At 38.9% G+C, this 24,023-nt stretch overlaps 1 protein-coding gene across 1 annotated transcript in view; it reads left to right on the plus strand.

Moving 5' to 3' along the window:
- LOC126252208 (uncharacterized) overlaps positions 1 to 9,432 on the plus strand; it is an 88,879-nt gene extending 79,447 nt beyond the window's left edge. The window contains exon 6 of the mRNA XM_049953078.1: positions 8,227 to 9,432. Within this exon, the coding sequence (XP_049809035.1) occupies positions 8,227 to 8,411 (185 nt within the window). The 3' untranslated portion in view covers positions 8,412 to 9,432. The remainder of the gene's footprint in view (positions 1 to 8,226) is intronic.
- Positions 9,433 to 24,023: the final 14,591 nt, after the last annotated feature.

The following is a 24,023-nucleotide window of genomic DNA, read 5'->3' on the forward strand; positions in this document are numbered from 1 at the left end:
CATCTCTGCCAAAAGAGCTTAATGGTGGTGCAGGCACAAGTGTTTTGGAGCACATCTTTCATTGTACATCATTGAATATGGAGTTCCACAGCAGACCACCCCTACATATTCACATATTGACCCAACAATTATGATAGCAGCAGGCTTGGAACCATTGGAATTTGACTGTTGATTGATGGAAATGTGTTAGCTCTACAGGTGCACACCGCACTAGGTTGATTGTTGTCTCTACAAATGGCATCATCGAGGTGAACAGTGGCTCAAAATGTCCAGCACACCACATACGCAGGCTGATAGGATCAGTATTATACTCTGGGAGACATTCTTCTGTGTTTGCATGGGACCTGTGTTAGCAATCAACAAACTGACAGCTGCCAGCCACCTTCATCCCCTCTTGCTTGATGTCTTCCCCAACTGTGATGTCATTTTCAGCAGTATAATTCTCCATGCCTTGAAACCAGAACCATGCTACAGTGGCTTGAGAAGCATTATAGTGAACTCACTTTGATTTCTTGGTGACCAGATTCACCTGATGTGAATCCTACGGAACACATCTGTGTTGCTATAGGTGTCATCACTGTGTACCCAAATCAGTGGCTCATTATTTGCACAAATTACATTACCTGTACATAGACATCAGATGCCACATACCTCCACATACCTCCACGAGATGCAAAATCAGTGGCATATTTCATTCCAAAGATGAAAAACGAACTATTAAGCAGGTGGTCATAATATTTTGGCTCATCAGTGTGTATCAGCCAGAATCTGATTACATGCAAAGTATGAGTTTGCTACAATTGTATTTCACATCCTTATCTCTTGTTCATTGAAGACAATTCAGGACACAGTCAACATTAGCCAGATGTTCAGTTCCTAGGTTGTATAGAAACTGTCAAAAATCATTACACCGGATCTGACTGCAGTAGTTGCATCAGCTTATCTACAGCCTCACAAAAGAGAACAATATCTGTGATTTTCATCCATTGGGCATTATACCAACAGCAGCTCTGATCTGCCATTAATAGGTGCTGCATTGTGCTTGCAATTGTGAATGTTAAAGTCTTCCAAGAGCAGTTGACAAATGAACACATACTGCCTTTCATGTTTTCGTTTGATTTATAAATCTACAAAATAATTTTGATTATCAGTTGTGATATAAAAAAACAATCTTGAATTCTGCTTGTACTTTTTTTTATAGTTGTAGTTGATACATTCAAAAGGGGTCCTTCATCAACACTGGCAGAAGTACAGTTGTTAGGGCAGCTCATGAGTTATGCCTGGATGGCTCAATTGGTGGAGCATTTGCCCATGAAAGGCAAAGGTTCCAGGTTCATATCCAGAACTGTCACATAATTTTAATCTTCAAGGCAGTTTGAAATCAATGCACATTCTGCCGTAGACTGAAAATTCATTCTAGAATAAACAAAAGTGACTGAAAACATTTCTTGGCCACCAAATGAGAATAGGACACACTATAATATTAATAAGATATATCATATATTAATTGAGCTTACGAGGATAAAGGCTTATCTAAACTACCACAATGATATCTTCTGTGCAAATTGTCTGTGGTAGGCCAGAGTAGATAAACATTGCATGAGCACTCTACTCTGTAGATCTGATTCAACTTTACCATACTGCTCTGATGTGTCAGTCTTAGCACCTTTAAACTTTTTCCCTATCGACCTGTTTATCATCAGCTTTTCTAATGAACAAGTTATATTGTTCAGTTATAAGAATGATACTGGAGATTGCTGCATGAAATGACTAGAATAGAGAAAAACTCTGTCCAGGCCAGAAGCATTAACAAGGATGCTCACAAATAAACATAGACAAAGATACTTGAAAGACAAAACACACACACACGTGGAATCAAAGATAATCAGAACAGCAAATTGTATGTAACACAAGCACTGCCAGATGATTCCGAATACATGTAAAATCTCAAGCAGCAGCTGCCACAAAAGCCAGTTTGACATCAAGGCAATAACCAGACTGTCACTGTAAACAGCCATGGCCTTTTTTGCCACAAAAATAGTTCCCATCGCAACCTATGGAATAGATCTCATTTGGGAAAAGTTGAGTCTAAAAGACCTAAGAACTCTGGAGACATTTAAATCATGCTTCTTGAAAGCTTCCCTAGGTGTTTCAAAACACACAAAGTCAAGGCTAGTATACGAAATCGTCAGGGAACCCTTTTTCATAGAGGAACTGTGTATGAGGCTCCCATACACCGAAAACTCAAACTCCTACATGAAAGAGAGAAGAAGAGAAGGGAAATTTGGCTGGACTTTTATACAACAGAAGCCATGACAAACAGATCCTGGACCAACACAAGTCAATAACACTGTCACCTGATGAACTCAATAGCAGTGCATGGACACCAACACAAAATATGCAAGAACAAGAGCTTCCACGACCCCGGCAGTAACTGTGTGTGTGAATTGTGCGACCAACCCTGTGACCATTACCATGTGACTGGCTGTAAAAAATCAGTAAAATCACTGGTAGAACTCTGTAAATAATAAACAATGTGAATACTGAAATGTGATGTACAAGGTGAGATATCAAAAAGCTAGTGGCTCTCTTTTCTCCAAAGGTCTCTCTAATTTTCCTGTAGGCTGTATCTATCTTACCCCTAGTGAGATGGTAGAAGCCGACCTCGGGGAAGATCAGTTTGGATTCCGTAGAAATGTTGGAACACGTGAGGCAATACTGACCTTACGACTTATCTTAGAAGAAAGATTAAGGAAAGGCAAACCTATGTTTCTAGCATTTGTAGACTTAGAGAAAGCTTTTGACAATTTTGATTGGAATACTCTCTTTCAAATTCTAAAGCTGGCAGGGGTAAAATACAGGGAGCGAACGGCTATTTACAATTTGTACAGAAACCAGATGGCAGTTATAAGAGTCGAGGGGCATGAAAGGGAAGCAGTGGTTGGGAAGGGAGTGAGACTGGGTTGTAGCCTCTCCCTGATGTTATTCAATCCGTATATTGAGCAAGCAGTTAAGGAAACAAAAGAAAAATTTGGAGTAGATATTAAAATCCAGGGAGAAGAAATAAAAACTTTGAGGTTCGCCGATGACATTGTAATTCTGTCAGAGACAGAAAAGGACTTGGAAGAGCAGTTGAATGGAATGGACAGTGTCTTGAAAGGAGGATATAAGATGAACATCAACAAAAGCAAAACTAGGATAATGGAATGTAGTTGAATTAAGTCGGGTGATGGTGAGGGAATTAGATTAGGAAATGAGACACTTAAAGTAGTAAAGGAGTTTTGCTATTTGGGGAGCAAAATAACTGTTGATGGTCGAAGTAGAGAGGATATAAAATGTAGACTGGCAATGGCAAGGAAAGCGTTTCTGAAGAAGAGAAATTTGTTAACATTGAGTGTAGATTTAAGTGTCAGGAAGTCGCTTCTGAAAGTATTTGTATATAGTGTAGCCATGTATGGAAGTGAAACATGGACAATAAATAGTTTGGACAAGAAGAGAATAGAAGCTTTCGAAATTTAGTGCTACAGAAGAAAGTTGAAGATTAGGTGGGTAGATCATGTAACTAAAGAGGAGGTATTGAATAGGATTGGGGAGACTAGAAGAAGCGATCGGTTGGTAGGACATGTCCTGAGGCATCAAGGGATCACAAATTTAGCATTGGAGGGCAGCATGGAGGGTAAAAATCATAGAGGGAGACCAAGAGATGAATACACTAAGCAGATTTAGAAGGATGTAGGTTGCAGTAGGTACTGGGAGATGAAGGAGCTTGCACAGGATAGATTAGCATGGAGAGCTGTATCAAACCAGTCTCAGCACTGAAGACCACAACAACAACAACAACAACAACAACAACTTGCACAACTGTGCACATTTAACCTAATAATAAATTATATGCAACACTAAAGCTGTAGAAACATGGCTTACAAGCTATAGAGAATGGACTGACAGTGACAAGAGAATGGATATTCAGTGGTACATGCATCACAGCTGAATATTAGAAATATAGAAGTATCAGTTACCCTTTCTCCTTGTCTTGTTTATTTCTAAGTAACAGCTCTTCTACTTATTGTTTCTTGTTAAGCATGTATTGAGTACAATTATTGTTGTGGCTGTACACTCATGTAATGTTTTGTGGTTCCTGGGTGGATTAGGAGAGGGTGGTATGATAGGTGGGTGGCTGGTTTCCTCTCACTACAACACAAAGTGCACACATGGTTAAAATACACCTTATCACAGGAACCAATTGAGTACTTGTCTTCAATTATATCCAGTCTGAAGTTCGGTGGATAACAGCAGTCAAGTAACATGTACTAATTCTTGAATCTTGTCCATGTCCATATCACAACTATATAATATGACTACGTTCCCTCATAGGTGCGAGGAAATGACTATCACTGTGGAAGACTGAAGCACAGAGTGAGGTACTGAGGTGCAATGCAAACCAGTGTGCGATTTGCGCTTTTACCATTAGGGGGGATGTCTTGGGAGGTTAGTATAATTACACATGTTACTAGCTTGGGCCGTGGTGTTATCCATGGTTAAACAGTTATTTTCAAATAGACGTTAATGCTAAAACTCACTATTCACACGTATGCACTATCAGAAAAGCCATTCCTTATTATATCTTTAAAAGTACATTATAGGTAAAGCTTATTTACAAAATCATCTACATACAGGTATACGACGAGAATTCAAAAAGTAAAGGCACATTTTTGAAAAGCTGTACTTATTCTGATGATAGAAAACTGAAATGTGCATTATTTTTTTACGTAACCTCCCTGGACTTCAATGCAGTTTTCCCGACGTTTTAAGAGTTTTTTTTTTTTTCATCAGAAAATACATAACCAATTTTGCACAGCAGCAATGATGTCTTCATCACTTTCAAATCTTCTTCCCTGTAGTTCTTCCGTTAAGGGTCCAAACATGTGAAAATCACTTGGAGCCAGGTCTGTACTGTATGGTCGGCTGTCCGTTTGGCAGAATGTGGGCGAGCGTTATCTTGCTGCAGGATGACACCTCTTCACAAATTTCCATGACGTTTGGATCTGATTGCAGGTTTTAGTTTCGTACGCAACACATCACATCCACCATACAATACAGACCTGACTCTCAAGCCTCGTTTACGCTGGGTCGACGTCTTGCAACATTGTGGCATGCTACGGAAATGTGGCGTGCGTCGTCTTGTGGCATGCTACAACAGGCAACATCTTGCGGCATATGTTGCGTGTGGCAGGTTAATTTATACCAAAGCAACAGAATTTGTGCCACACGTGTGTCAGTCTTGCAGTATAAAGGATGATACAGTATCGCAGTGGCGGCCTACTTGGTACTTGCACATGCAGCTAACAACGGAAATGAAAACCAAAGGAAAAGAAAACGATGGTGGAAGAGAAGAGTATTTAAAGAAGGTGCACGAAATAGTAACCTAGGAACTAGAAGCAGACGATGGTGCGTTATTTAGTAATGTGTGCTTTCGTCCCAGGCGTGTTAGTCTGCGCCATACCATTGCCAAAAGCTGGCCTTACGGTAAATGTTCGCACAGGTACCGGGCCGGTCGCCACCCTGTGTCAGGGCCCGGGGTGGGAATTTCAGCCCCCAGCTCACCCAACTCTGCGGTACGACTGCTGCGGTATGACTGCCACACTACTTCCCTCGCAAGCTCGCAAGTAAACGGATGACACACCTAAGACGAAAGCAACAATGACAACATGAGAATGATGATTTAGTTCTAAATGTTTTGAAATGCTTAACTATTAATAGTAAGACCGTATTAAAAACTTTCAGTGTTCGGCTCCACAAATTTAAATTATATATAAGTTTTACTCCAGTGCGTGGGAAATAAACATCCCAGGTTGGGATGCATAAATTAAAGCCAGAGGAGGGGACGGTCTGATGCAGAGGGGGGGAAATCCCCCCCATTCCCCCCCCTGAAAATCGCACACTGATGCAACCTGAGTCCTGACGTTATTTACTGAGGTACTAAGATTGAGAGATTGAGACAGCTCAGTCAGCGGGGGTGACAACGTACACGCCTGGGGGCGTGTCTTGGTCTTCTCTTGTCATAGGCGCACCTAGTTCAGCACCTGCAATACAATATTTCCTAGTGCTGACCAGTGTACTGGAAAAGGCCACCAAAGGCAAGCCCAATTTTCACTTTTTGTTGGCAGTGTTGCCACACTAATGTTAAATACATTTTTGTGGTTGCACAGTTGCATAATCAGTACTTGAATAGGCACCTGTCACTACTTTCTTGACTCATTCCATACCTCTGAAGTGGTTGAATGAGAAGGCTAGCAATCTGAAATGGCTTTCTATTACATTTGTCTTTGCCTGCACGTCCTTTAAAGTGAAATATTTGGCCTACATATTTCTTGAAAATCAAAATGTATCACCAACTATGATTACACGAATTGCTGAATGTTGTATCAGTCAAAACATCATCAGACAGAAAAAAATTAACCATTTAAGAATTTATGTTTGGTTATAAAGTTCGAAAACACCATCTGAAATGTCAAATAACATTTATGTACTTGTAATCATTCCGCACTGAATTTCTCACAATATAGGTTTTATGTATCTAATGTCTTGTATGCTTGAGTACTTCTGAAAGTTATCTCTTGCTGTATAAACTGTTAGAAGACTGTTTCTGTTTGGTTTATTGTCAGCCTGTTCTGAGGTCCTTAATCAGCTCCTCAGCTGAAGTAGTGATCTTAAGTGAGATTCTGAGATAGTGTTCTCTCTAACAATAAACACTCCATAACCTAATAAGACAACTTTTTCTACACCATAGTTCATACCTCAAGGATCACCTCCAACTTAAATCCTGTGGTAAATTCTTTTAGTTCCTTCAGTAATGGATCTGTTATAATTAAATAAAATTTAATTAAATAAAGATTATAATGTCAATATAGTCATTCAAATTCTAATCTAGAAATAGAAAATGAACAGCAGCAACTGAATATAATTAAAGAAGCAGAAGATTGTTTCATGGTATCAGTATATTTGTTTATTCTACAATTTTAATGAATAAGCATAACTAATTTTACATCTATATCTACATTCTGGAAACCACTATGAAATGCATGGCAGAGGGTATGTCTCACTGTACCAGTTATTATGGTATTCTCCCTTCCATTCTGATATGGAGTGTGGGAAGAATGACTGTTTATATGCCTCTGTATGTGCTGTAATTAATCTAATCTTGTCCTCAAAATCTCAATAGGAGAGATATGTTGGGCGTTGCAGTATATTCCAAGTGTCCCCAATATTATTTATAGCAATTTAATGATAATTTGTTTTTAATGCTGTTTTAGCAGCTGCTTAACATTGATAATGTATAGCTTGAATTGTTCCACTTACCTGAAGTTTTTTCTTAATGAAGAAGCTGCTTAAAAAAAAAAAATCAGTCCATTAAACAGATGTAGGTGAGAGAAATGTATATGTCTGTAGCAATATTTCTGCAATACTGCTCAACTTAAGGATTTACATAATTTTTCACTGCTGATGATTAGGATTAAGTGGAACACCCAGTAGTAGTGTAATCTATGGCCCTGTAACATAAATCACAGGAGATCACTGTTTCTGTGTCACCTCTCGAGTACACTTGATTGTACCTGAGGCAGCAGTGTTTCAGAAGTGCACAGTTAAGAAGTTTATTGTATGCTTTAACCTGTACCAACACAGTCAGTTTGTTGTTGTATGTTACCCTATTTCCATTGTCTTTTGTTGGTGCTTTGCATCCATCTTATTGCAGATTTTATTTGCATTATTAACTTTTCTCATCACCTCTCTTTTTCAGCCCTCTTTCAATTTTTTTTCTTATCTTTTCTGAATCCTTTGCTGTGAATATTTTGCATTCTCTTCTTCTGTTTTCCTTAATTACTGACTATGTAACACGTTGCTCTGGAATGAATATGAAAGATTAATTTATTAATAATTTGTATGTTAGTTATTTTAGCAACTTCAGATTGCATAGTGTTAATTTCATTACACTTTCACTAGTACAGGTTCCTTGGGTTTGCCTCATGTTCGGCAATAGTTTTATTTTCACTCATAAAGCGTAATAATTAGTGTTAGCTAATTCTAATTATGTATTTTTGTTGTTCACATGGTTTGTAACTGATGTTGATACTTATGTGTATGGTACCATCAATATGTCATGTGTATTTTATTTTGACGATACTTTCAGTAAGTTCACTAAAACATAACATATTTTTTGTTTTTTAGGTCATTTGTCTTCTCTTTCATCAGGAATATCCCTCTGTCTTGTTGTGGTTACTCTCATACAAGTTGCTTCTAGTCTAGTGTGGCTGCTAAGGCCACTGGTACAATCAATAACATCACATTTCCAACAAGAACATCCTGGAACCACAGAATGGCGACAGTGTGCAGATTTGCTCACCCTGAGTTAGCTTTGTTATGTGAATAGACAAGTGAATGTTATCAGATGGAGAAAATAGTGATGTGCATGAGTGTTAGTTATTAACTAAGAACAACAGAGTGAAGGACAAGGACTGTAAATGACAGAAGAAGCTGAATGACTTTTGTGATGTGTACTTTGACATTTATGTTGTGTGTTGGTGAATAGACTAATTTTCAACTGGTTTGGAGCCAACAGACACACAACAGTGCTTCACAGTCTTTCACCACAATTATTTTACAGCATTTAGTTTCAAATTTTAATAGGCATGGCATACCATCTGTAATGTGGCATTATATTACAGTAGCAAAAATGCCATGAAAAATTCTGAACTCTTAGAACTACTATGTGCAGTGCTTCATTATGCCTTTGACATATGTTATGAAATTCAGTACATAATTCACCACAGTTTATCATTTATGAACAGGCAGTATTCTTTTCAAGTAACAATCCTCAAAGACTTTTGGGTTCTGGCAGCTCTAATGGATGAGGAGCAATACATTTAAGAAAAAGTTTAAAAAAATAAACCACACAATGTTGTTTGACATATGTATGCAGTACCTTTCAGAGGACTGTGGCAAAACTGTTTTCAGTCTTTTCTGCATTATACAAAATTACTTAAAAATCTTCAAATTTAACTTTAAATATTCAAAAGCAGAATGACAAATATGAGCAACATACATGTGAGAAATAATATCTATAGCAATATACTTATGTGTGGTACTGTAGCCATTCACAGATTAGCCTTCACATAGAAATGCTAATTGAAATTCATATATTGTTTTTCATTTTTCATTCATCCATTCCATTTCATTGTCATAAATTTAATATTAATATATGCTGCCACACATTATCATTAATTTGAGAGAGATGTGTAATCTACTGATCTGCCCTGAAAATAATGAATTATGATGATGTCAAAAATTGCTCAAGTTACTTGTGATGAAGAATCAAAATTGTGAAAATGTTTACATGGTTTTTATAAGAATTGTTATTAAATAATGTTTTGTTTACTATTGTGTAAAAGTGTATCCTAATCCTGTCAGCTCAGAGAATCCTGCCACATTAGTACATTGTATTCTGCTGTATGTAATGTCCATTATGTAACACATAATGCAAACAGAGGAATAACAAGACTAAAAAAATGTGATCTGCAATGAAAATCATGTGATTCAATTACATTCAGATGGTGCTGATGGTAAGTACAACGTAGGCCTTTTAGCAAACAGCTAGGCCTATTCACAAGTCTTTATACTAGACAAAAGCTTCTATGCTGCATCTCATCACCATCATCATTTAAGACTGATTATGCCTTTCAGCATTCAGTCTGGAGCATAGTCCCCCTTCTAAAATTCCTCCATGATCCCCTATTCAGTGCTAACATTGGTGCCTCTTCTGATGTTAAGCCTATTACTTCAAAATCATTCTTAACCGAATCCAGGTACCTCCTCCTTGGTCTACCCCGACTCCTCCTACCCTCTACTGCACAGTTGGTCGAAAGATTGAATGGTGCACAGATAACTAAGTCTTGGTACTGACTTCCTTCTTGCAGAAGAGAGTAAATTTTAGCTGAGCGCTCACTGCATTAGCTTTGCTACACCTCGCTTCCAGTTCTTTCACTATGTTGCCATCCTGTGAGAATATGCATCCTAAGTACTTGAAACTGTTTACCTGTTCTAACTTTGTTCTTCCTATTTGGCACTCAATCCATTTATATCTCTTTCCCACTGACATTACTTCCGTTTTGGAGATGCTAATCTTCATACCATAGTCCTTACATTTCTGATCTAGCTCTGAAATATTACTTTGCAAACGTTCAATCAAATCTGACATCACCACTGTCATCTGCATATGTGAGATTGCTTATTTTGTGTTCACATATCTTAATATCACCCAGCCAGTCTATTGTTTTCAACATATGATCCATAAATAATATGAACAACAGTGGAGACAGGTTGCAGCCTTGTCTTACCCCTGAAACTACTCTGAACCATGAACTCAATTTACTGTAAACTCTAACTGCTGCCTGACTATCTATGTAAAGATCTTCTATTTCTTGCAAAAGTTTGCCTCCTATTCCATAATCTCGTAGAACAGACAATAACCTCCTGCTAGGAACCCGGTCATATGCCTTTTCTAGATCTATAAAGCATAGATACAATTCCCTGTTCCACTTGTAACACTTCTCCATTATTTGCCGTAAGCTAAAGATCTGGTCCTGACAACATCTAAGAGGCCTAAACCCACACTAATTTTCATCCAATTTGTCCTCAACTAATACTAGCACTTTCCTTTCAACAATACCTGAGAATATTTTACCCACAACGCTGATTAAAGAGATACCTCTGTAGTTGTTATAATCTTTTCTGTTTCCATGTTTAAAGATTGGTGTGATTACTGCTTTTGTCCAGTCTGATGGAACCTGTCCCGACTCCCATGCCATTTCTATTATCCTGTTTAGCCATTTAAGACCTGACGTTCCACTGTATTTGATGAGTTCTGACTTGATTTCATCCACCTCAGCCGCTTTATTGCACTGCAATCTATTGAAAATTTTCTCCACTCAAATGTGATCCTATTTCCATCATCATTCCTATCCCATTGTACAACGAAATCTGAAACATTACTGACCATATTTTCTCCTACATTAACTCTTCAAAATATTCCCTCCATCTGCCCAAGGCATCTATGCTGCATCTACATCTACATGATGTAAGCTACTCTGAAGTGCATGGTGGAAGGCACTTCCAACTGTACCAGTTATTAGAGATTGTTGCCTGTTCCATACACATGTGGGCTGTGAGAAGAATGACTGCTTAAATGCCTCCGTGTGCACTGTGCTTAGTCTAATTTTGTCTTTGTCATCCCTATGGGAGAAATAGATAGGAGCTTATAGTAAAGACCCATATTCCTCATTTAAAGATGATTCTAGAAAGTTTCTAAGTAGGCTTTCATGGGATAGTTTCCTCCTGTCTTCAAGTATCTGCCAGTTTCTTCAGCATCTTTGTGACACTCTCTCATGGATCAAATAAAATTGTGACCATTCATGCTGGCCTTGTCTGTATACATTCAATATCTCCCATTAGTCTTATTTGATATATGCCCCACACACTTGTAGGATGGGTTGCATGATTGGTTTGTAAACAATCTCCTTTGTAAACTAATTGTAGTTCCTTAGTATTTTACCAATGGACTGGAGCATGTCTCTCACTTTCCTGCAACTGAGGTTATGTGGTCATTCCATTTGAAATCCCTACAGATTGTTACACCTAAGTATTTGTTTAAGCTGATCAATTCCAACATTAACATTCATAATGTAGCCATAGTATACAACATTTGATTCTATTTTATTTTATTTTTCTTTTTTGCTTTTTACGTACATAATTTTATTTTTCTGAACCTTTAGAGCAACTTGCCGATCTTTGCACCATTTTTAAATCTGATCAAGATCTGATAGAATATTTATACAGGTTCATTTTACATAGCTGTGAGTAGTCCAAGGAACCTATTAATATTGTCTGCGCGGTCATTAATATGCAACATGAACACCAGAGTTCCAATTGAAAATACTTTTACATCTCTCACTTGTTCTCTATCCAAGAGAACATAGTGTACACTCTCCATCAAGAAAGTCTCAGTCCAGTCACAAATCTCAAATGATACCATTTATGATTGTGCATTTAGTAATAAGTTCATGTGTGGTGTTGATAAAATACATACATCAAAAAAAGTTTTGCTTCACCCCAGTTCCCAGAACTCCTGAAGATGAACGTTGACTGCGGACATTGTATCACAGACACAGTCCCTTTGACTGTTCAGAGAGGTTACTAAACCTGCCAAAAGATGTAAACCATGCATGAGCAGCACCAATTAGATGGAGGGGTCTGACAGACGATCAGTTCCAGTCATTCCACCAGGAAGGTGGTACATGGCTTGTGTTGTCTGTAGTTCAATCATGCCTAGACGGTTAGCACCATGGTTCAATTGCATCTGCATTGTTAGTTTGTGCTAGGAAGGGATCTCAACAAGGGAAGTATGTAGGCATCTCAGAGTGAACCAAAGCGATGTTGTTCGGACATGGAGGAGATACAGAAAGACAGGAACTGTCGATGACATGCCTCGCTCAGGCCACCCAAGGACTACTACTGCAATGGATGACCACTACCTACGAATTATGGCTCGGAGGAACCCTGACAGCAGAATCATCATATTGAATAATGCTTTTTGTGCAGCCACAGGACGTCGTGTTAAGACTCAAACTGTGTGCAATAGGCTGCATGATGCAAAAATTCACTCCCGACATCCATGGTGAGGTCAATCTTTGTAATCGCCACACCATGCAGCATGGTACAGATGGGCCCAACAACATGTCGAATGGCCCACTCAGGATTGGTATCAAGTTCTCTTTACCAAGGAGTGTCGCATATGCCTTCAACCAGAGAATCCTCGGAGACAGGTTTGGAAGCAACGTGGTCTGGCTGAATGCCTTACACACACTGTCAAAAAAAATGGTTCAAATGGCTCTGAGCACTATGGGACTCAACTGCTGTGGTCATAAGTCCCCTAGAACTTAGAATTACTTAAACCTAACTAACCTAAGGACATCACACACATCCATGCCCGAGGCAGGATTCGAACCTGCGACCGTAGCAGTCGCACGGTTCCGGACTGCGCGCCTAGAACTGCGAGACCACCGCGGCTGGCACACACACTGTCCACAAGTGCAGCAAGATGGAGGTTCCCTGCTGTGTTGGGGTGTCATTATGTGGGGCTGACATGTGGTCATGGAAGGCACTGTAATGGCTACACGATATGTGAATGCCATCCTCCGACTGATAGTGCAACCATATCGGTAGCATATTGGCGAGGCATTCATCTTCATGGATGATAATTTGCACCCCCATCATGCACATCTTGTGAATGACTTCCTTCAGGACAACAACATCACTCAACTAGAATGGCCAGCATGTTCTCCAGACATGAACCCTATCAAACATGCCTGGGATAGATTGTAAAGGGTTGTTTATGGACAATGTGACCCAACAACCACTCTGAGGGTTCTATGCCGAATCGCCATTGAGTAGTGCTACAATATGGACCAACAGTGCTTTGATGAACTTGTAGATAGTATGCCATGACAAATACAAACATGCATCAATGCAAGAGGATGTGTTACAGGGTATTAGAGGTACTGGCGTGTACAGCAATCTGGACCATCACCTTTGAAGGTCTCACTGTATGGTGGTACAACATGCAATGTGTGGTTTTCATGAGCAACAAAAAGGGCAGAAATGATGTTTATGTTGATCTCTATTCCAATTTTCTGTATAGTTTCTGGAACTCTCAGAACCAAGGTGATGCAAAACTTTTGTGATGAATGTACCTTTTTAGAAGACTAGAAACATTGCATCTTCTTGGCTGTCTTGATACGCTGCTTTCAGGATGTCACATGAAAAGAACAGGAGATGGTTTCATATGCTCGTTGTGTTGAGAATAAATGCTGTTTGCATGGAGGAGGTCATTCTATTTGATATACCTCATTATGTTTGTGCTTGTTCTGTATGTTCTAAGATTTCACAACAAATAGATGGCAAGTAAATTAGATAGTAGGTTTGTGGATCACCTCTGCTTGTATTATTTGTCCTTTTTTACTTTGGTAATAATTGTTTCTACATTGATGGTAATTTCACTGTGAACATCCTCAGAGAAGTCAGGTCCATTTGTTGCCATTGTATCCCGAATATTTCCAACATGAGTGGATTTCCTAACTGTCTGTTTTAGGTAGTTTTCAGAGAAGGCATTTAGTAATATTTTGCAGGATGTTTTGTCACGCCAACAACTAAGGAAACTGAAGCTACTCCAATTGATTGTTGGGTGATTACAGTCTCCTGTGATGATTTTAGTACGTTGGGGAACTTATGTAGCACGTGCGTCTGATCATCGATAGAAGGATCCTGTTATGGTTATTCCCATAATTGGTATGTGAGTCTTGTCCAAACAGCTTGGCTTCTGTCTTGGCAGATCTGAGTTTCTTGTGTGCTGCAATAAATACACCACCTTCATTTGCTACTAGGGTATCCATCACTACTGTCAATTTTGGGCTTTAACAGTTTACTGTATCTAATATTACACGAGCTTCACTGCTTTTTAAGAGCATTTCAAACTCTTAACACTTTGTTGCAAATGTTTCAGCTGTTAATCACTAGAATTTTAATACTCTTGCCTATGGGGGCATTTCTTTGACACTTACAGGTCTCCTACAGCAATAATTATTTGGACTAAATGGAGAGTCATCTAATCTAAAAAGATTTTGTGTTCTCCACCACCTCGATAGCAGTATCGGAAGTTTAGTGTTCACCCAACCTATTTAACGAGACCCTAAAGTTCTGTCCTACAGCACAAGTCTAGGAAGTCACAGCGTTGCTTGTCACAGAATCTTTGCAATCCCTGTATCAAGTCATCCACTTGCATCAGAACTATGGGACCATGATCAGTTCTGGGGATAATGCTGCAGATTGCGTGCATTATATAAACTCTGTGATCAAGGCCGATATTCTCAAGCTTCTCTGCCAGTCACTGTAATGATCGAACTATGACTGTAGCCCAGGCAACAGGCGTCATTTTCCACAAAATTCATGACAGTCTGCAGTTGGATGCACCCTGTTCCTTCAATGGCTGCCAGAATAGCCTCTTAAATGTGTTGAATGAGGCTCCCTGTCACGCATACTGAGTGCGCACAATGCTCCTTTCCATCCCTTGTTGCCATTTCCAAAAGTTACCAGTATTCACCACACATTTCAACTGCCAATAATTTATCAACACCTATCCTTATGTGTTTGCCTTTACTTGACACTGGACACAGCTTGTTTACCAACAGGGTAAGTGAACCACACTATGTTAGTTTCTGTTTCAGCGTAATACAGAATATGCTCTGCTAACGGAATACTACACCTTCCACATTGCTGGCAACGGGTTCTACACAATGCTGGTGAATACTTTGAAGGAAAGTAACATATGCAAACATATAACTCTCTTTTGTATCGGTTGTGAATAAATAGTTGCCACTATTTAAGTTTCAACCCTTATATTAATCAAAGAACCATCTGCATCCCTTGATGTTTGATGTCATCCCTGACAGTGATGTCAGTTTTTGGCAGTGTTATTATCCATGTCTTGGAGCTGGAACCATGTTGCAGTGGTTTGAGGAGCATTGTGGTAAACTCATGTTCATCGCGATTACCAAATTCTCCTGATGTAAGTCCTACAGAACCCACTTGTGTCGCTGTCAGACACCATCACCACTTCCACAAATCAGCGGCCCATTATTTACACAAATTACATGACCTGTTTATAGACATCAGATGCCACATACCTCCACAAACCTACTAACAAACTTTCAGATTCCTGATAGCCAGAATCAGTGATATGTTTTGTTCCAAAGACAGACAGACAAGCTATAAAGCAGGTGGTCATAAGCTTTTGTTCTTCAGTGTATATGTGTATCACTATACCATGACTTTTGTCATCTCACTGTATTTTGCATGTGACTTGTGGTGTCCCAGAACTCCAACTCTTGATGTGTCAGAGCATGAACGGATTCTCACTAGTTGTGTTACTGAAACATTTTTACAGATTCTCTTATCATTATAGAAAATCTAAAACTATGTGAAATAAATCAAGATATAAATTAACTGAGGAAAGGAGCCTTCAGATACAACATTGGTGATTTAATATATTACATTTCGAAATGTAGTGACATGTGAAGAGAAAAAAATTCAGTATCTGTTGACAACAGAAAATTCTCATCTCCTCAACTGTTTTCAGAATGGTGACAACCTTGTGTGGTGACACATCTTAACATTGTTCCCACAGAAAATTTTTATCAACATACACTGAAGAGCCAAAGAAACTGGTATACCTGTCTCATATCATATAGGGCCCCTGCAAGCACACAGAAGTGCCACAACGACACATGACATGGACTCGACTAATGTCTGAAGTAGCGCTGAAGGGAACTGACAACATGAATCCTGCAGGGCTGTCCATAAATCTGTAAGACTACAAGGGGGTGGAGGTCTCTCCTGAACAGCACATTGTAAGGCATCCGAGATATGCTCAATAATGCTCATGTCTGGTGACTTTGGTGGCTGACAGAAGCGTTTAAACTTAGAATAGTGGAGCCACTCTGTAGCAGTTCAAGATGTGTTGTGTGTTGCATTGTCCTGCTGGAATTGCCTAAGTCTGTTGGAATGGATAATGGACATGAATGGATGCAGGTGATCAGACAGGATACTTATGGTATGTACATGTCACTCATCAGAGTTGTATCTAGATGTAGCAGGGGTCCTATATCACTCAAACTGCACACACCCCACACCATTACAGAGCCTCCACCAGCTTGAACAGCCCTTGCTGATACGCAGGGTCCATGGATTCATGAGGTTGCCTCCATACCCGTACACATCCATCTACTCGATACAATTTGAAATGAGACTTGTTCAACCAAGTAACATGTTTCCACTCATCAACAGTCCAATGTCAGTGTTGATGGGCCAAGGTGAGGCATGAAGCTTCATGCTGTGCAGTCATCAAGGGTACATGAGTGGTCCTTCAGCTTTGAAAGCCCATATTGATGATGTTTCGTTGAATGGTTCACACACACACACACACACACACACTTGTTGATGGCCCAGCATTGAAATCTGCAGCAATTTGTGAAAGGGTTGCTCTTCTGTCACATTGAACAATTCTCTTCAGTAGTCATTGTCCCATTCTTGCAGGATCTTTTTCCAACTGCAGCAATGTCAGAATCTGATGTTTTACCAGCTTCCTGATATTCACAGTACACTTGTGAAATGATGATACAGGAAAATTCCCACTTCATCACTACCTCGGAGATGCAGTGTACCATCGCTCGTGCACCAACTAAAACAACTCATTCATATTCACTTAAATCTTGATAACCTGCCATTGTAGCAGCAGTAACCAATCTAACAATTGTGCCACACATTTTTTGCTTATACACGTGTTGTCTGTTTTCAAATGTTTGTATTTGAATAAGCATGCCTACACCAGTTTCTTTGGCACTTCAGTGTATAAGGATCTTTTAAGAGCAAATAAGATTCACTATCAATTATGTCTGATAATGTACGTGTAATGATTTATATGTCTCATAGCTGTATGGTGATTTATTCTGTGAATGAGCATTAACTGACAAAATAAGTTAGCAATAGAGGCACCTCATACACAATATGGAACTACAATAATTTTGCATTGTTTGCCACATCATCTGGAAGAGATCCTTTGTTATACTCTCTAATTTTTGCTGTTTTTAATGGAATAGACTGATGCTATAGTGTTCATCTTTGGCTGACTAGTGTAGAAGGTGTTGTGAAATCAACTAAGTATAAAATCTTTATGTTTCCTTTATTTATTTAAAATAAACTTTAGTATTTTCTTATTGTACAAGTGATATTACAGGTGCCAAAAAAGTTCCCCTTGAAAATCTTGATCCTAGCAGTTAGTACATTGATTTGAAGATGCATTTTGTACTGTCCCACACATTAGCTTTCACTGGTTCTGCTAAAACTTGTGATTGTGTCTTATACACTGCTCCATTAAAACTTCAGTGCCTCAGAGGACAGCAAATGAAATCTTACTTATTGAGCATATACAGTATAGTAGCAAAAATACATGAAGAAAATTGTAGGATGCAAAATTTAGTACATAGAGCTGCATCCCTGGCAGCAACAAAGGCTCTAACTCTGCTGAGTATCTAGTTGAACTAAGCTTCGATGACAGGTATAGCTACTTCATTTCATGCTATTTCAACAACACCATCAGAAAAACAATTGCAAAAAAAAAAATAGAGCAACAAAATTTTGGGAGTACATTTCTCTATGAAACATATATAACTTGGATATAGGCACATTTAAAACACACTTTCTTAAAGCTTTTGAACACAGCCTTGCTCAGTAAAGAGAGACACACACAAGCAGGCACATCTCACACACACATAACCGCCAACTCCAGCATCCTGGGCCAGAATGCATCCACCATGTGGGATGCAAGCAGCAATGTGGAGGAAGCAGGGAAGGGGAAGAGATAGTAGTATATGGCTCAGGAAAAAGAAGAATGCTGTCTGGTGGAGCATGCAGGGACCAGGTTACCAACAGGTGCAGTATCAGGAAGTTGTGGGTCAGGAAGTTGGGAACAAAGGAGCAAAAAACGGAGAGGAGTGGGTAAAGATGGGCAGCTGCATTGGTAAAGTAGATCACTCTGAAGCACAACAAGCAGCTGAATGTAACACACTTGATTTCAATGTATGCTTCACTACCCAAGCCATCTGGTTCCTTCCCTCCACCCCCAGCTTTTCTGAAGTGTGCAGATGGGTGTTATCCTTACAACACATTCTCCACTCTCACAATTATCCTGGTAACAGACTGACCCCACAACCTCCACACAATAATTTCTACCCCCTCTGTTCTATCATCTCCTCCCCATTCTCATTTACCACACAGTTTACTTGCAGCCCTCTGCCAGTGAATCTGCCTATTTTGCCGTGCTCTTCAACTTTTTTGCTCCTTTTTTCCCCATCTCCCTGCCCCACAAATTCCTGATGCCGTTCCTGTTGGCAGTCTAGACCCCACACACCTCAACAGACAGTGTTTGTCTCTCTCTCTCCACCCATATACTACTATCCCTTCCCCTTCCCTGCCCCCTCCAGACTGCTGCTTGAATCCCACATGATAGTTGTATTCTGGCCCGAGATGCTGGAGTTGGTGGTCGTGTGTGCATAAGGTGTGCCTGCTTGTGTGTGTTAATGATGTGTGTCTCTCTTTACTGATGAAGGCTGTGGCCAAAGGCTTTATGTGTTTTTTAATTGTGCCTGCCTGCAACTTGATGTGTCTTCTTTACAGTAAGTATCAATCTGTCTTTTCCTGCATTGTTGATATTTCTATCTGGAGTTTCCATTGTTTGATTGACATACATAAGATCACAGGTTAATGTAAGCACAAGATAGGCAATTACAAATGCGAAATGATGGTTCATTAATAATCAGTGTAACCACCAGAAAACTGAATTCAAGCATGCAAATGTGCATACATTGTGTCGTACATGTGCCAGATGTCAGTTTGTGGAATGAAGTTCTGTGCCTGTTGCAGTTTGTCAGTCAATACAGGAACAGTTAATGCCCTCTGTGCATGATGCTGTGGTGATCTGATGATGTCCCATATGTGCTCAATGGCAGACAGGTCTGGTGAGCAGACCAAGTCAATATGTTGACATCCTCTAGAGCATGTTGAGTTACAACAGTTGTATGTTGGAGACTGTTATCCTTTTGGAAATTACCCCCTGGTATAGTGTTCATGAATGGCAGTTTGGATCATCAGACTGACATCCAAATTTGCATTCAGGATGTGTAGGATAACCACAAGAGGGCTCCTGCTGTCATATGAAATCACACCTCTGACCATAACTCCACATATAGGTCCAATGCATCTAGCACACAGGCAGGTTGGTTGCATGTCCTCAACTGACCTCCTCCTAACCAACACATAGCCATCACTGGCACCAAAGCAAAATCAGCTTTCATCGGAAAACACAACAGGCCCCCGCTCAGCCCTCCAATGAGCTGTTGCTTGACACCACTGAAGTCGCAAATGGTGGTGGTTTGGGGTCAGTGGAATACACACTGCAGGTCATCTGGCTTGGAACGGTCCTTGAAGTAAGCAATTGTAACAATTCATTGCTTCAGTGTGGTGCCAACTGCTGTTCAAATTACTGATGCAGTGACCATCCAGAACCCAGTCTTTTTGCAGTCTTATATTCTCATGACCACTGCAGTCTGCATTCGTTAGAGTTGCTACATTCCTGTCAAATCTTTCTATAATATCACAGAAGGAACATTCAGCTTCTTGTAGCCCTATTACATGACCTGGTTCAAACTCAGTGAGGAATTGATAATGGTGTCTTTGTCACCTTAAAGGCATTCTTGGCTAACATGAACTCACCATGTCGAATCTCAAAGGTGTCTAATGCTCACAATCATTACAGCATATATTTAAAGCAAACATGAGTTGTATCCTCATAGTGACTTTACTGCTGCCACTCTTATGCGATTGGCATGAAATTTAAATTGACATCATCTTTCAGGTGTAAAAGTACATCTACCAACTATCATTTATGTCACACAACTCCTTCCAGGTGTTTAAATTTTATTTTTCCATCTGCGAATATGCAGAGTTCATCGCAGTGGATGGCAAAGTCTCTTGGCACCCAATAACCAGGTGTTTTCAGCAGGTGAGAAGACTCTAGAACTGACTGGTCAGGACAGCACTTGAATGCCTTCTGTACTGAGATAGGTCAGGACAACGTGGGCAACATGCAATAATGTATTCTTTGTTGAAAGGTAGCATCACAGGGACCTCAAAGATAGGGCACTCTCACCACTCTTAACTTGCTGGAACTGTAATGACCACTGTCCAAGTTACTAGCTACGCAAACTAGCATTGATCCTGTTGTGTACCTAATAGCACCTCATAACATCACACCAGGCACTGGGCCTATGTGATGAAGTGATGATACTGAATGTAATGTGGCAATGTGCATTCCCCTTGAAGCTTCCACACATGGATACATTCATAGTGATGTTGCATGCAGAACTAGGAGTCATATAAAAAGAAGACATAGTGCCATTTATGTGTTCACCATTGTAGGTTGGTGAAACACTGTTGGTCAACCTCTTTCTGTTATCACATTAACGGAAGCTGCAACATTGGTCACTGTGTGGAAAGCCCACATTACCAGATATTGCCACATTACCTGTGTAGATACCCATATCGCTGCAAATCATCCCATTTCCTGGCTCAAAGTATTAAACATGTTTGTAATTATCACGTGTGACCAATTCAACAACACATCTATCTTGGGTGATAAGCTCATGAAGCGTATCCTTCTGCTTGAAGTTGCTAGACATTAATATTAATTTTCACTCCTTGAATTTAGATACCCTGGAATTTATAAAAAAAAGTAGTGACAGCAATTTTTTAATTTCCCTTTGAATTACAAGGGATTCCCAATTTTCTGCTTTATGTTAGATGGACGCTTTTTGAATACTTTTGTATCAGAATACACAATTCCAGTCTGAAGTCTAGATAAGAAGAAAAAGTCTAGTTTTGTATCTTGTCTCTTGTAATTGATTTTTGTGATGAGTAACAGATATGATTAAGAGCTAAATGCACAGGAAATCAGAATAAGAATTCAGAGGTTCTTAAATGGGTCTCTGCAAAATGTTCAGTATCTACTTTATACAGTATTCTTGCCGGTCATTTCTGCCCAAATAGCCTATTTTTATTAAGTTTATTACTGTTTAACATATTTCCATAAACCAACACTGTTGTCATAATATCATCTCAATGAGAAGTACTTCTAGGAACAAAATAAGGTGAACTGAACTTCCTGATTAGTTAATCAATGTGTTGAGTCCACTCAGCTGGACCTCAAAGAATCCTCCACTCATCATGTTCCATAGATCTGACCAAGAAGGAGGCTCTTTAGAGCCATGGAATGAGTCAAGCTGTGCAACGACACAAGACAAACTTTATCTGTGTACTATAACTGTTAACAATAAACTGTCACTATGCTACTTAATATTATTTGTAAGTATACAATTTAAATTTCATTGAATAAATTGGTAATAAAACAGCTACTTTGGAAAAAAAAGGAAAAGAAAAGAAGAGGTGCTGCCCCTTCGTTTTACTGTATAGCTGCTGTTTATCTTCTATGAGAAGTTTAATATTTACTTGATTACAATGGTAATTTTCAAAGGAAATATTTTTACTTCTATAAATACTGGGTCCCATTTATAGTGCATTATTACTTCTTGTACAGATTTACAACAAGCACCAATATTTGTCATTTAGCTCAAAGACTTGTCAAATCCCAAATATAGACAAAAATCAAACAATGGAAAATCCAGGATGACACACACACACACACACACACACACACACACACACACACACTTGTGAGCCTATCTGTGACACAGCATCTCCACTATATGGTGAGTAGCAACTTTCCTTCTCTAATATTGTTACATCCCAAAGACAAACATGTATATAATTTTTAGAAAGACTGGTTGGTGAAGTATGTTTTCAATTTTCTTTTGAATTTCCTGCTTTATGTTGTACAGTTTAATACCTAACAAAGAATACCTGAATCTATAAGTATACTGTGTTCAAACAATGAAGTTAAAGCTGTAGACATGTCAAGTTTTTAGAGCTACAAATTGACCACAACATAAATTGGAAAACTCACACTCTAGACTTAATGAAACACCTTAGTTCAGCTACATTTGCAGTACGCATGACAGCAGAAACAGGTGATTTAAAAATGAAGAAGTTAGTTTATTGAGCCTATTTCCATTCACTAATGAGTTATGGAATCATCTTTTGGGGAAACTCCTCTCACAAAGAGAACATTTTCAAAATTCAGAAACAAGTTATTAGAATTGTGTCTGGTGTCAGTCCTAGATCATCATGCAGAGACCTCTTTAAGAAACTTGGTATTCTGACTATTACTTCTCAGTACATATACTCATTGATGTCCATTGTCATTTCCAACATGTCTCTTTTTACACAAAACAGTGCAAAACATGATTATAATACCAGAACCAAAACCAATCTGTATAAGGGGTATAAAAGCTTAACATTAGTACAGAAAGGAGTCAGATACATGGGTACTCATATATATAATAACTTACCAGAGTATATCTAATATCTAGTAAGTGATAATGATCGGTTTCAGAGTGAATTAAAGAACTTCCTGTTAGCCAACACAAGGATTATAGCTCATAACTCTGTCTGCATTAGAATTGTACGTAAGTCCATTCTGAACCATGGACAGTGAAATAAAGTCTTTCAGTTGAGACTGATTTTTATTGTAAGCAAGAAAAAACATTGGAGACTAAATATAATGTGAAGTGAGTGTATAAATCCCAAGTGCTTAAAAAGAGTTTTGCAAGATGTATGATCATCTAATGTGCAAATATTGTTATCCTGGCTTCTGCTGAACAAACGCTTCATTTACTTTTGTGCACTGCCCAGAAGATAATCCAGTAAGAGAACAGAGAGTGAAAATCCAAAATAAGCCAATACACTTTTCTTTAGTCCAACATAACGAGAGATGTTTCTAAGAGCATAACATGCTGAATTTAGCTTATTGATAAGTTTATCCATGTGCTGACTACATTTTAATATGTTATCCAGCTGAACCACATTGAATTTAAAACATTGTGTTTTATTCCATTTATGATAATTAATATCTACCTCTGGTGATATAAAGTCCTTATTGCTTGTTTGAAACTGCATAAAGTCATAGTTTGTGGGATTAAGACTTAAAATATTAGCTTTGAAGCAGTCGTAGACCTGTTTTGTAGGCCTGTTCAGTTATCATCTGTGCTGTGTCAGGTTTGAATATGGACTTTTGAATAAGATGTTTTTGTTGCCAGTGAACATTACAGTTTTTTGACTTGTAGTCACTGGAAAATCATTTATGTAGGTTAGAAACAAGAGTAGGCACAACATCAATTCCTGTGGCACTC

This window comes from Schistocerca nitens, chromosome 4 (assembly GCF_023898315.1).
Source record: "Schistocerca nitens isolate TAMUIC-IGC-003100 chromosome 4, iqSchNite1.1, whole genome shotgun sequence".
NCBI classification, from domain to species: domain Eukaryota; kingdom Metazoa; phylum Arthropoda; class Insecta; order Orthoptera; family Acrididae; genus Schistocerca; species Schistocerca nitens.